Raw genomic sequence first — 14,303 nt, forward strand, 5'->3', positions numbered from 1 at the left:
ACGAGGACAACTCTGTTGAATGATGGTTGTCATAGCAACTGACACCTTAAATCCGAACGCTGCGCATCTTGTTTACTGCAATAATATTGTTGACCTTGAGATAAGACATTCGTTTGTTCTGAGGTGGGGATCGCAAACTCAAATTGCTGTCTAGCATAACTATAAGTAATGAAAAGCTAATGTATTCCGAACCTCCCCTACCTCAGATGAAAACACTTAAATAACCAAACATTATATACTGAGTACTATTTCTATGTAGAATGTGTGCATATGATTGTATATCATTTTAATAAACACATTTCTAATGGAAAAAGGAAACTCTGTTGGCCTTTGGGGCGGCAGTAGCTCAGAAGGTGGTAGAGTGGTCGTCTTGGGATCAAAGAGGTCACAGGTACAATTACTGGCTCCTTAGAGTTAAACACAAAGTGTCCTTGGGCAAGACCCCTAGAACCCCCTATGCTCCCAAAACAGGTTGGCCTTAAATGGCTGACTCCGCTATTGGTTCGCGCGAATGGGTAAAGTGTGAAGCGCATTGTAAACCGCTTTGGCGGTCTTCAGTGACTGGTTAAAGCGCTATAGAAATGCAGTCCATGTAGCATTCGGTGTTCCATTATTTGAGTGGTACGGTGGAGTAGTGGGTGGATGCAGATAGGGGAGGAGGTTGTGGATTAAATTAAAACTTTCGCTTGTGAGAATTTCCCTTAAAATATATCCTGGTTTTATTTCCCGCCTTTGTCAGTCCAGATTGTCATTTGGTTACGGTCATGCAATTTAGCAAGGGTAGTCATTTGTGTGCCTTCTTATCGACCATCTCAAGCTTTGTTTCCATGGTTATCATGTTTTTGTTTCACCTTTTGGCATCCATGCAAGCCTTGAGTCATAGCAAATGAATACAGCAAAAACAATAAATACAGTATAGCATCGCAGTCTTTACAAAGCAAACAAGCTTCTGAACAGAGTAAGGTTAAAGAACGGCATTGTGGGAGGTAGTGCAGCGAATAAAGTTTTGGCATTTTCTTGTTGCTGTGACGCAAACCAATCGCAGACTTCAGTGTTCTCGTTTGACCGCGTCCCTGCGTCCTAGACGCATCATTTTTGCTGGGGATGCATTGGGTTAAATCAACGTGCGTCCCCGGGATGCAACGTTTTTGACACCAAATTGTCATTATCACCCGATTACTAGTTTTTTTTTTTTTTTAACAAAGATTTACCGAACTACAAACTTTTCGTCAGGCAGATCCGTCATCCGCCATTGTTGTTTTGGTCTCGCGCCGATCTCGGCAAACGAGATCTTGTTGCTTCGAGATGACGTCATTGTTGTGGCGGTTGTCGAGTGAAAGAGAAGTATGCCTCCGAAAAAAACAGTGCAACATGCAATCAGCAAAAAATTTGTAATTTCTTCAGTGTCTGTAATAAGTCGAAACATAACATAACACGGCAATAATTCTGGCACGAAAAAACAGCGAAGGCAAAGAAAACACGTGTTTTGAAGCGAACTATTCGACGAAAGAAAATAAACAAAAGAATACTAGCAAGAAAAGGATTTTTCTGCAAAAATTGACTAAATTATACTCCCGGTTACGCTATGAGGAGGATGATAATGGATTGGACTTTGAGAAGGCATTACAACTATGGCGGGACAGCAAACCACGAAGAATATATGAACTGAAAAATTTGAAGTGATAACTGCTTTGTATTACCAATTAACTGTGATGATTAAAACTGCATGAATATATAAATATTTCAGCAATATTATTTTGTATAGTGTACAATATTGTGAACTGAAAAATCTGAAGTGATAACTGCTTTGTATTACCAATTAACTGTGATGATTAAAACTGAATGAAAATATAGATTAATATAATTACCATATTTTCCGCACTATAAGGCGCACCTAAAAGCCTTTATTTTTTTCAAAAGCTGACCCTGCGCCTTATAATACAGTGCGCCTTATTTATGGATCAATATTAATTCGCAAAGTCTTGCAACTAACTTGCAGCCGCCAACTAGATTTTCCCCCGAACGCCAAGTAGTCCGCGGTGTAAGCTGGGATTTGTTTACCGGCGTTTCATTGGCTAACCAATGTGTCAATCATCATTTGAATCGATCACTATTGGCTAAAGTTAGTCGGAGGTCAAGAGGTGGATCCTTTTTATCATTTACAGGCTGGCATTGGCTTAAACGGCAAAACAAAGCCTGCAATTGGACGAAAAAGATGAATGTGTATAGCACGTGGCTGACGGCATACAGAAAGCATTTTTTACTATACTGTATTTGTAAATATTTTATTCTCCTGGATTTACTACACTCACGGATATAAGAGGACCACGGCTGCACATTATTATGAACACAACGACTTCGGTGAGCTACTCCGGCTATATATCTTGTTTCAGACTGAACTCAATGTTTCTGTGATAAGCGGTGCAGATAATGGATGGAATGGAGTGTCTATTTTTAAATTAGATAGATAGATAGATAGATAGATACTTTATTCATCCCCGAAGGGAAATTCACTTTTCCAGCAGCATCCCTAAGCTGAGAACAATCGAAAATAACTGAGAACAATCGAAAATAACACGGGAGCTGCTGGAGTGGCTGCCATTCGTGACGGCGCCGGAGAAACGATTCAATTTGAATCATGTACAAACAAACAAACAATTGAATCATGTACAAGAAACGATTCAATCTGAATCATGTACAAACAAACAAACAATTGAATCATGTACAACAAACAAACAAAATATTTATGTTTCAATAAGTGGAGTGTTAATAAAATGGGGGGGAAATAATTTCTGATACTGATATAACCAGGTAAAACTAACTTTAAGTTACCTGTCCAAATTAATGTTGTGCCATCTCACCTTTCCCACTCTCTCTGCTCGCTCCTGAAACTTTATCAAATAGTCCAAAATTTTACCTCATCTTCTCCGCTCACCTCGTCGTCCTCTTCTCCTTCCACTTCGCACTACAGAGACTTTTTAGCTGAGCCGTCTCTTATGACACCATCCCCTGATCTAGACCAATTAAACTCAATTCCAAGTGTTTATTGTCATATGCACAGTAAAGTTGCGAGCGAAAAAGAAAATAGAAACTAAGGAATGGTTGGCATTTCTTGAATCCCAAGACTTTAACCTTCCGAATGATATTTGGAACGATGCATTTGAGTGACACCGTACGGACACCGCATCCGCACGTGTTCTCAACACGTATTTGCGTCTTTGCAAGCTTTGGGAATATTAAGGGGGTAATAAGTTGGACTGAACTATCTGACTGTTTTGTCCACGTTCCCATTGTAGCGCCTTATATTCCGGTGCGTCTTATGTATGTCAAAAATAGGACCAAAAACTATTTTTTCGGGGTGCGCCCTATAACCCGGTGCGCCTTATAGTGTGGAAAATACGGTATTTCAGCAATAATATTTTGTATAATGTACAATATTGTTGTGAACTGAAAAATATTGAAGTGATAACTGATGTGTATTACCAATAAACTGTGATGATTAAAACTGAATGAATATATAGATTTATATTATATATTTGTCGCCGATTTACAATTTCAACCGCGATAACGCAAAATTTTGGGGACCCATAGATCTCTGTTGGGACCCATAGATTTTTGAGCATGCGAGTCCCCTGGACCCGTCACTTTTCAGAGGTAAAATGAACACTTGAGACTTGCATTGAACATGATGTCAACCAGGTTGTGAATTTATTTTTTGTTCTAAAAAGGGGCCATAAAAACGTCTTATTCCATACAGTAAAGTGAAAATTCATAAGGTGGGGTTGCTGTATAACCTTGAGGTCAAAATGGAAATGACTAAAGTTTGATTTTTTTTGTGTGTGTGTGTGTCAATTTGCTCTCAGGCAAGTCTGCGGACGCCCGATCTGACCTGGGAGAGAGTGCGCTTGCATGTCGACCACGTCATTTGGCCTGACGGGAAGAGGATAGTCTTGCTGGCTGAGGTACTGAAAACAGAAGGAGGAAATAATACGCATTTTTTTCGAAACAGTCCAAATCATATTTCCTTTTTAACCTTAAATTTCGAACCACAAACTGCCTTTTCTCCTACGTTTTAAACATTGCAGCTTACAATGTGGCTTATTCTTTCGCGAGGTTGTGGGCGGCAGCTTTGAACGCAAGCTGGGCCCTTCCCGCAGTTGCGGTTCATCTCGGGGCCCCGCATTGACCAACGGTGCTCTCTTTCGGTCTTGATGAAATTGGCATTTTCCATAAAGGCCGAAGTGCGAAAAAAACAATGCTCAATGTACTGTTCTGACTAAAATTCAGAAGCCCATACTCTCACACCAGCCATGTGACTGATCTTAAGCTCTCCTATTCCTTGCGCACATGAGAGTGATAGCGAGGAGACCAAGTATTGGTACAACTACCGTAAATTCCGGACTATAGAGCGCACCTGATTATAAGCCGCACATACCACATTTTAAGAGGAAAACCGATTTTGTACTTACACAAGCCGCACCTGTATATAAGCCGCATGCGCCCACATTAAATAAATGAAACACAAAATTAACCCAAACCTGACTTTAAGTCCCGCGATTGAAACTGAATGTCTTTCATTAAAGTACACAGTCCAAAAATCACAGCCGGCAAAATGAACGGAAAATGATACCAGTACTTAAGGTTTGATGCAGACCTGCAGATTCTAGGTCCCGTTGAAAGTAATCCAAGGAAAAAGTGTATATTTCCAAAGGTAAGGGTGGGAAAAATATATATCCACTATTGTCCGCCGCGTCCACAAACACGTCTCACCTTTACTCCACTTCCGGTCAGCCCCCGGTTTTTTTCGCTCCTTCTTTTTGATTCGCCCGTGCAAAACAAGTCTCTAAAATAAATACATTACAAAAATATACAGTTGCAAATACATATTATACATGGTTACACATATTTACAAAGAAAGACAGTACACCGAGAGAGTTTTCAAAGCTTTAATAATAATGATATAACTTTCATCCCAAACGGTGCCTGACAGGGCAGTTAATGGGAGCAACAAGCTAGCAACAGGCTCGCAACACAGTAAACTGGTCTGTTAAAAAAACATACCGTACTTGTAAAAATCGCGGTAAACCGTCCTCATCTTCCTCCTTAGAAATGAAGCCATCAAAGTCGTCTTCCTCAGTGTCGGAAAGAAACGTTGTCATATACGTCGTCGTCCCACGCTCCCATCCACTCCTGATTCTGTGCCCTCCTCTCCGTCACGCAGCAGACCGGCTTTTCGTAACCCATTGGTGATGGTGGATTTTTCGATGTGCCTTTCTTTTTGCATTTTGCATGATGAGGGTATGTTAACGCTAATTTAATTTGTGCACAAGCCAAGAAGTTGCAGTCTTCTTCGGCGCATATATTCTACCGGTCTAAATCTTACATTTTGTACTCGAGCGCCGCTGGCGGCCGTTAGAAAAATTACATAAATTGGCCGCATCGCTGAATAAGCCGCAGGGTGGAACGTTTGGGAAAAAAGTAGCGGCTCATAGTCCGGAATTTTACATGTTGACACTAGTTACTAGCAGTGTTGAGAATAAGGCTGTTATAAATAACGCTGTTGCGTCACAGCGTTATTGTTTTTTAGAAACGAGGTAATCTAATTATTTGTTCATCCGTTACAATGGCGTGAATGTTACTGATGGTCAAGAGCCCTGATTTTTTACGTTTTCGTGTGTTTACGTACATGTTTTGTGGATGTTCACTTACGTTTTTTTCTGTGTTCACGCAAGTTGAGTTTCTTCCTTATGCAAGCGGCTTTCATCATGTTTGCTCTCTAGTCAGGAATTGACGGTATTATATTCTGGCCCACTGTGCAGGGTCATCTTCTGAACCTGAGCTGCTCCACCCTCCCCACGTTTGTGCTTTCAATCACAGCCACCACTCAGGTACAGATAGCGATGGCGCTTTAGCCATAGTGGGAAGAATCATGTGTGCGTCTGTGTGGCCAGGCCCTGGCCCTGATCGAGTTATACAATGCTCCTGACGGACGCTACAAGCAGGACGTTTACCTTCTGCCCAAGAAGATGGGTAAGCTTACCGTAACCTTGTTTGCCAAAGAACGATTCAAAATAAGATCAAAGTCAAAATAATCTTGTTTGCTTGCCGTGTGAATGATTGCAGATGAGTACGTTGCCAGCCTTCATTTGCAGACATTCGACGCGCACCTCACAGAATTGAGTGAAGAGCAGGCCAAATATTTGGGCTTGAACAAGAACGGACCTTTTAAGCCAAATTACTACAGGTATGAAGAGGTCGATCTATTACCAGGCGGGCCGCCGATATTTGGGAATTTGAGGGATATCTGTATCGGCCTTTTTATTTATTCGAAAAGCTGAGGATTTAGGCTCTGAGGCAGCCAAAACACCATCTCCCTCGCTCCTACTCACCCCCATCCCTTCCTCCTATATTCTCGCTACCCACCCCACGTCTTCTGATTGGATAAGCGACTGGAGCGGAGCCACTGAAGCTAAAGCTTTCCCGCCTTCACACACAAACAGCGGCAGTTCTGCTAACACCTGAGTCCCGACATGCCCGACTTTAAATAAAGCCGCTGCAAATATTGAGATTTTGAAAAGCCCGTGCCACTGTAGAAAAGCGTGTTTGTGATTAAGAGATAGTTTAACCCCTTAAGATTCCGACGGCCCGCATTTCTGCATCGTTGGACGTTCATTGTTGTATTGAGCTCGTTTTGCCACCTAATTTACGTTTACAAATAAACAGACTCGTAAAATTATTTTCAATACGACCGTTAGCCCCTGACCTCTTGATTGACTTGACTGTTTGCCATTGACAGGCTTTTTTCACGGCCCACAGCTTGCATTAGCCAATAAAGGCTTGTTTGATATAAGGGAGCTCGCCTCATTTAGCTCTGAATATCTTTATCTGATTTAAATGATGATTAAAAGATTGGTTAACCAATAAAATTCTAAATAGAATGTTGCGCAGATATTCTCTGTTTCCATTTAGACCCCAAAATCAAAGTGTGCATTCATTGTGATTCATTTTTACAACTCTTTTAAAATGTCTAAAATACCGACCAAAGTAAAATACACAGTTGCCAAACTTTTAATGCTGTTAATGTCTCGTCTCCAAATGGCCACTTTTTGAAACGCCTACATCTACCCTTAGAAAAATGTAGTTTTTCAGATTGTGATCAAATTTGACAAGATGTCAGGTAAAGCTTCAAGCTATTGTCTGACCTGTTTTCCAGCTAAGATACCCATGCTACACACATGTGCAGGCATTTGATCGAAAGATAAAATTCGGGCGTGAATAAAAACCTTCTATTCCCTTTATGTTCCAACTCCGATTACTCAATGTTAGTAGCACTTGCAGTGATTATTTCAGTTTGGGACAAAACTTGAGAGTGTTACCTTTCAAAAGAGACCAAAATCGTCCATAGTCTCTAAACAGTTCAAAAACATTCAATTTACTTTGGTCGTGTCTTGGATTGAGATTTTAGGCAAATTTTACAGGAACGTTAAGGGAAGGGAATGATATATTAGCTCTCATCATAACGTAAGTTCATCAATCAAGCGTGTGATTCAGAGAGAGCATAAAAAGCACGTTATAGTGAAAGTGATTAGCTGTTACAATAACATTTGTTTGCCAATATGAATGCCCACACTTTTCAATATGCGAGCTCCGTTAAATTGGGTGGAAGGTTAGGTGTGTTGAAATTCTAATTTATTTACTGTAAAAGGTTTCAGAGAGCTATTAAAGCTTAACTTTAATTTATAAAAAGTATTATTTTTCCTATTTGCATTGATTGAAACCTGTTTATTTTACAAACGTGAGCAATTACTATTCACAAGTGATGCGCCGTCATTGACAAGCAGCGGAGTCTGTGTGACAATACTGATATTAGATCCTGACTTTTGGGGGGGGGGGTATTTTAGAAATTAAGAGTAAGCCTGTTTTGTTCCTATTCACGCTGTGCAATACGCATTGCATCACTTGTGGCTTTAATATTTTTCTGGCAATAATGTTACGTCCTTTGCCTTTGTGACACATTATTGGTGCAAAGGCTCTTTGTCTGGTAAAGGACTTTGCATTTTGTATAATTTTGCACCCTTATTCAAATTAAGGAAGCAAGGTTTTGGATTTTCTGAGGAGAGTGATGAACAACAAGAGTATGAGTATGGATGTTAAGAGGGGACTGAATGAGAGTGTGATTGTGCCGACTGTTTTGTATGGTGCAGAGACTTGGAGCCTGAACGCAGATTTAAGAAGGAAATTGAATGTTTTTGAGATGAAGTGTTTGAGGACTATGTTAGGAGTGACAAGATTGGATGGATTGAGAAATGAAATTGTGAGAAACAGAAATGGAGTAGTCGTGGAACTGAGCAAGCGTGTGGATAAGAGAGTACTCTGTTGGTTTGGACACATTGAGAGGATGGATGAGGAGCGAATGTTGAAGAGGATCTACAGAGCAGAAGTCAATGGAAGGAGACCAAGAGGAAGGCCGCAATTGATGTGGATGGATGGTGTTATGAGTGCACTGCAGGAAAGAGGTCTAAATTTAATGGAAGCTAGAGCTCTTGTTGGTGATAGGAAGGAGTGGAGAGGTGTTGTGAAAGGATAGTGGGATTGTGGACGCGCTCTAAAGGATGGGCTGGGCACCCGTATGATGCGGCAGGGGTAAACCAGTGAAAGCTGTCGGGCCCTGCTGTTGAACAAAAGAGTGTGTTGTGTCACCCTGACCCGAGTGACATGGCCGCTTTCTGGTGTCCCATTTCATCTGGAGGGACGAAAGCATGACCAATTTAGGTGCCGAGGTGCCTAACTTGTTTGGGCAATTGGGTTGGCCATGGTCCCCAAAAATCTTTGTGTGTGTTTTTTTGCATTTTTTTTCCCTTTTGTTTTCTTTGTTATTGTATGTGTTTGTCTTGCTGTCGGTCACCCCTCTTGAGAGATATGACCAAGGTAGATAGATAGAATCTGAATTAGAGGTCAGATCTTGGGCCCAGGCTTAAAATGTCAATCATTGAGTCAGGTCGGGTTTCTCTCCGGGGAGGATCTACACAACATGCACTTTTACTCAAGTAATTATTTAGATAAAGAAAATGCTTAACAAACTATAAGTTTAACTCAAAATGACTAATCCAAATACATTTTCCTGCTCAATGTGGGGGTAAAAAAGACGCGCGGCTTCCCTCTTCTACCTCCCTCGCGTCAGACGTCATTTCTACTTCTTGCCAATAGCTTACAAGCTTCACAAACTTTCTGCTTTTCGGCCCAATTTTTCACTATTTGCAGCTTATAAGCTGCATATTCTGATTTTCTTTTCAGTTTCACTTTCGTTGGCTGCACGTCGCCGAGATGTGCACTTCGGTGCCAAACCGTTCATTTAGCCATTGTAAACAAATATACACTTAAACGTAAAATGAAATTGTATTTACCTTAGAAGTGACCTGATTTTAGCTGGTTGACTGGTATTAGTGGGTAGATGCAGGAGGAAATGGTGACAGGAAATCATGAATGACAATAGTCCTGATTGTCGACTGTTCACCCCCATTCAACTTAGCGAAGGTAGTTATTTGTGTGCCACCCTCACATTTCTTGGTGATCTCAAGCTTCATTTCCTTGGTTGTGTTTGCTTCCCCCTTTAGCATCACTGCAAGACTTCCACGCATAATGAATCAATTAATAGTGCAGAAAATAGTGTTGTATTGCTGACGTTTAGGAAGCTAATTGGATTCTTAACTGAATGAAGAAAAGGGCATTGTAGGAAGTAATTTAGCCAATATCCTTAACACATTTTCATGTTGTTGTGGCGCAAACCAATACCAGACCAGCATTTAATGTCGACAACCAATCGCAGGCAGGCATTTTAGAGACGTAACTCGTCATACGCAAGTTCACACTGGGACACAGCATATTTTATTACTTTAAACATGAAAAATGCACTAATGACTAAAATTTAAAGTAGGTGATGAATAGCATCATTAAGTCAATTACGGATATTATGTAAAACCATGAATTCACTAGATTTTCTCAATTTGATTTGTAACAGAAGTCATCATGGCTGTGGGACCCTGCATTATAGTTGTTACAATCAGATTTATTCACGATCATAATTTATTCAAAATTAATTTATCCAGCATAAATATCAGTGTGTCCTATTGTAGAGAGCAGTTAGGCACATTTTAGCATTTTTTAAACGTTTGTATAAGCCCATTTTTTACACACAAAAAAAAACATTTTATGACGATGGAACTCAAATGGCACCGAATAACAGGAAATACCCATGTATGGTAATTGTTTCTTTATAAAGCCTTTAAAGCCTTTTTTTTTTTCCTTCAAATGTTTATATTTAGATTGACGATGAATTTGTTTTTTGATCTATTTTTCCTCACCCCATAAGGTATTAGGCAGTTGGAGGCTTGGACACAAGGAGAGCCAAGTACTCCAGTCAACAAGAGGGCGCCAAGGAGAAGGACAGGACTAGAACGTCAACACACATCCTTTTGAAATGAAGCGGAGGGGGGGTTGGCTGGCTCAGCCCGGGCCTGAGGGGGCACCTCATGTATTTAATGTATGTGGGGCAATACCTGTGCTGGGTGGGTTTCTGCAGGATCTCCATTCATATCCATTTTTAATTGGAAGCTGTCTTTGCACGCTGTTCCTTTATTCTTTTTTTAGCCGGACTGGACGGGGATCGCTTCTTCCAGCCGTCACTCAAACTGCCTCTCTGCTTCTAAATGCCTGCAAAAATTCAGTGTGGCTTTAAAAAGAAAAAAAAAAGTAAAGTATTCATAATTTGTTTTGTTCCCCATCAAAATGACCATCATGTATTCAAATGTGAAATCATGACAGTGTATATTTACATATTTATATAGAAACTGCTTCTTTCTCTTTTTTTTAAACTCTTTTCTCCCTTTGTCTTCGATCAAATGTCATTATTCTAATTAGATGTCTACTAAGTGTTCCTAATGAGAATGAATAGTGTGATTATATTAACATATAAATATACCAAAATATAATGGAAGTTTGCACAGAAACAAAAAGGATCCTAATTTGACTTTCAACAATGAAAATTCTTCAGCTGCTTTTCACCTTTCGGCATTCTTCCGATTGAAACCGGGAGCCATTTTGTGATTTCGCAACACCCGATCCCGGCGGTTTCCAGACGAGACTTTATTGTCGTTTGTGTCGTCTCTAATCTTCCCGCGAATGTATGGCTTTTTATGAGGAGGGCCATTGTACTGTTTCTCTATTTGTGTTTCGGCTGCCTCAGGATCCACGTTTGAGGGTGTAGATGTTGTTTTTATTTTTTGGTCAGCCTCAAACTAAACCATCGACCACTGGGTGGCTAGATGGGCATGGATGACACCAGCATTGTTTATGTATTATACATAGAATACACACATTCTGTATACAGATAGTACAACCTTTAAAAAAGATTATAGGAAGAAAAATCATCTCCTGTATTTATTGTTGTAAATCCTTTGAAAAAAGAAGTGGTGGAAATACCCTAATGTGTTTTGTCCATTGGAGAGAGGACACGGAGTGATGACGCTAGAAAACGAGCAATAATCTGTAATCTTCAATAAAGATGTAATAAAATTGAAAGCTTGTCGCTCTTTGCTTTAATTCCTTGATGATGCGTGGGATTAATGTGTTTTATTTCCTAACCTGCAATATTGTAATCCAATACGGGATCATTTTTTCCAAGGTGACCTCCTTATTAATTTTTATACATTTTTGTAAGTACAGTGAAACCTTGTCTATCGCTGCGGTTACGTTGCAAAAAAAATAAATATATATATATATATATATATATATTTTAAAAATCAGTGAACGACAATTTTTACAATAACAATACTGTGATACCTCTGTACTTGACCATAATCCATTTGGTAATCCATTTGGGATCGGTGTTTGAGTACTGACTTACCCGTAAGAAGTACTGTACTTCATTTACTGTGGTAAACAGAGACCAATATTCCCCTGTGAAGTAGACCTCCCCCTCCTCCATTTATTTCAGGATTTACCCTGGAGTGCTATGTCTAATCTCGTTGCATACAATGTTTTACAACGTTGATATCAATGAAATTAAGACTCTTCTATTCCAACACATTCTCTGCTGCCACCCACGAGCATTAAACGAGGATAACGGATTGCGGCCACGTGGCTTTTGTTCTTTTTACGCGGAAAGAAAAGTAAAGTGCCGCGCATGACACAAATTTGATTTCTCTCCCCCATTCTCAGCAATAGTTGACTAGGGATATTGGATCACGACCAAAACAGTGCAGCACATTTTAGGCGGCCACAATGGCATGCTTCAGCGGCCTGAACCCCCCCAAAAGTCAGCTCTGCCGGCGCCAACTCTCAGCAGTTGTAGACCAGGGATAATGGATTGGGGCTGCATCTCTGTATTTAGATTTAGGTGGGGCAGAACAGCTCGCCCGGACTAAAATACATTCTGCCAGTCTGCACTTGCAGCAATATTGGATTGCGGGTAGTAGATCTAGGCTGCTCGGGTATAGATCATTTTAAGCCGAAATAGACAGAACTACTATGCCCAACAAAAGTGTGCTCTGCTTGTACAAATATGCCATCTAGGATTATAGAAAAGTCGCACAAATGCAATTTACTTTTTGGTGAACAGAATAGCAAACAGGCCACTAGGTCCAACTAAAATGTGCTCTGGAATCACAAAAAAAAGATTGGAATATTTTTCAACCAAAGTGCCAAGTATTGAGTGATTACAATTATCATATGAAATGGTTTATTTGTTTGCATTTTTAAAACCCAAAATATTAATGAAACATGTGCCGAAACAACAAGTGTTTAAATGTGTATTTAATAAAGATGAAACCTAAAGATAAAAATCTAAACTTTCTATGGAGGACGAAATATGCCAGGGTTCAATAAAATAAACATCCAATTAATAAAGACTGCCTTAATATGAAACATTTAATTATTGAAAACGGCCTTTAGCAAAAATATTTTGAAAACAATTTGAAATTTACTGTACATTATTGCCATGGTTCAAGTTTCAAAATGTATTTTATATGTATATATAATGTGTACAGTGGCTTGCGAAACTTGAACCCCTTGAACTTTTTGACATTTTGCCACATTTCAGACTTCAAACATCAAGATATAAAAGTAATTTCTTGTCAAGAATCAACAATAAGTGGGACACAATCATGAAGTGAAATACACTTTATTGGATATTTTAAACCTTTTTAACAAATATACGAAAAAGTGGATGTGCAAAATTATTCAGTCCCTTTACTTTCAGTGCAGCAAACTGTCCAGAAGTTCAGTGAGGATCTCTGAATGATTCAATGTTGATCTAAATGACTGTCATCTCCCCTCAATGATAAATAGAATCCACCTGTGTGTAATGAAGTCTCTGTATAAGTGCACCTGCACTGTGATAGTTTCAGAGGTCTGTTTAAAATGCAGAGAGCATCATGAAGAATGAGGAACACACCAGGCAGGTCCGAGATACTGTTGTAAAGTTTAAAGCTGGATTTGGATACAAAAAGATTTCCCAAGCTTCAAACATCCCAAGGAGCACTTTGCAAGCAATAATATTGAATTGGAAGGAGTATCAGACCACTGCAAATCTACCAAGATCAGGCCGTCCCCCTAAACTTTCAGCTCATACAAGGAGAAAACTGATCAGAGATGCAGCCAAGAGGCCCATGATCACTCTGGATGAACTCTGGAGGTCTACAGCTGAGGTGGGAGAATCTGTCCATAGGACAAGAATCAGTCGTATACTGCACAAATCTGGCCTGTATGGAAGAGTGGCAAGAAGGAAGCCATTTCTTAAATATATCCTTAAAAAGTGTCATTTAAAGTTTGCTGCAAGCCACCTGGGAGACACACCAAATATGTGGAAGAAGGTGCTCTGGTCAGATGAGACCAAAATCGAACTTTTTGGCAACAATGCGAGGCGTTATGTTTGGCGTAAAAGCAGCACGGTTCCTCACACTCAACACACCATCCCCACAGTCAAACATGGTGGTAGCAGCATCATGGTCTGGGCCTGCTTTTCTTTAGCAGGGACAGGAAGATTGTTAAAATTGATGGGAAGATGGATGGAGCCAAATACAGGACCATTCTGGGAGAAAACCTGATGGAATCCTCAAAAGGCCTGAGATTGGGACGGAGATTTGTCTTCCAACAAGACAATGATCCAAAATATAAAGCAAAAGCTACAATGGAATGGTTTACCATAAAATATATCAAGGTGTCAGAATGGCCAATTCAAAGTCCAGACCTCAATCCAGTTGAGAATCTGTGGAAAGAACTGAAAACTGCTGTTCACAAACACTTTC

General features: G+C 40.0%; 1 protein-coding gene across 1 annotated transcript in view; it reads left to right on the forward strand.

Moving 5' to 3' along the window:
* ahcyl2b (adenosylhomocysteinase like 2b) overlaps positions 1 to 11,577 on the forward strand; it is a 65,428-nt gene extending 53,851 nt beyond the window's left edge. Inside the window, exons 13-17 of the mRNA XM_088346710.1 lie at positions 3,864 to 3,962; positions 5,820 to 5,888; positions 5,952 to 6,030; positions 6,124 to 6,244; positions 10,370 to 11,577. Coding sequence (XP_088202836.1) covers positions 3,864 to 3,962; positions 5,820 to 5,888; positions 5,952 to 6,030; positions 6,124 to 6,244; positions 10,370 to 10,376 — 375 coding nt within the window. The 3' untranslated portion in view covers positions 10,377 to 11,577. The remainder of the gene's footprint in view (positions 1 to 3,863; positions 3,963 to 5,819; positions 5,889 to 5,951; positions 6,031 to 6,123; positions 6,245 to 10,369) is intronic.
* Positions 11,578 to 14,303: the final 2,726 nt, after the last annotated feature.

This window comes from Urocampus carinirostris, chromosome 11 (assembly GCF_059441175.1).
Source record: "Urocampus carinirostris isolate Australia breed hairy pipefish chromosome 11, RoL_Ucar_1.0, whole genome shotgun sequence".
NCBI classification, from domain to species: Eukaryota; Metazoa; Chordata; class Actinopteri; order Syngnathiformes; family Syngnathidae; genus Urocampus; species Urocampus carinirostris.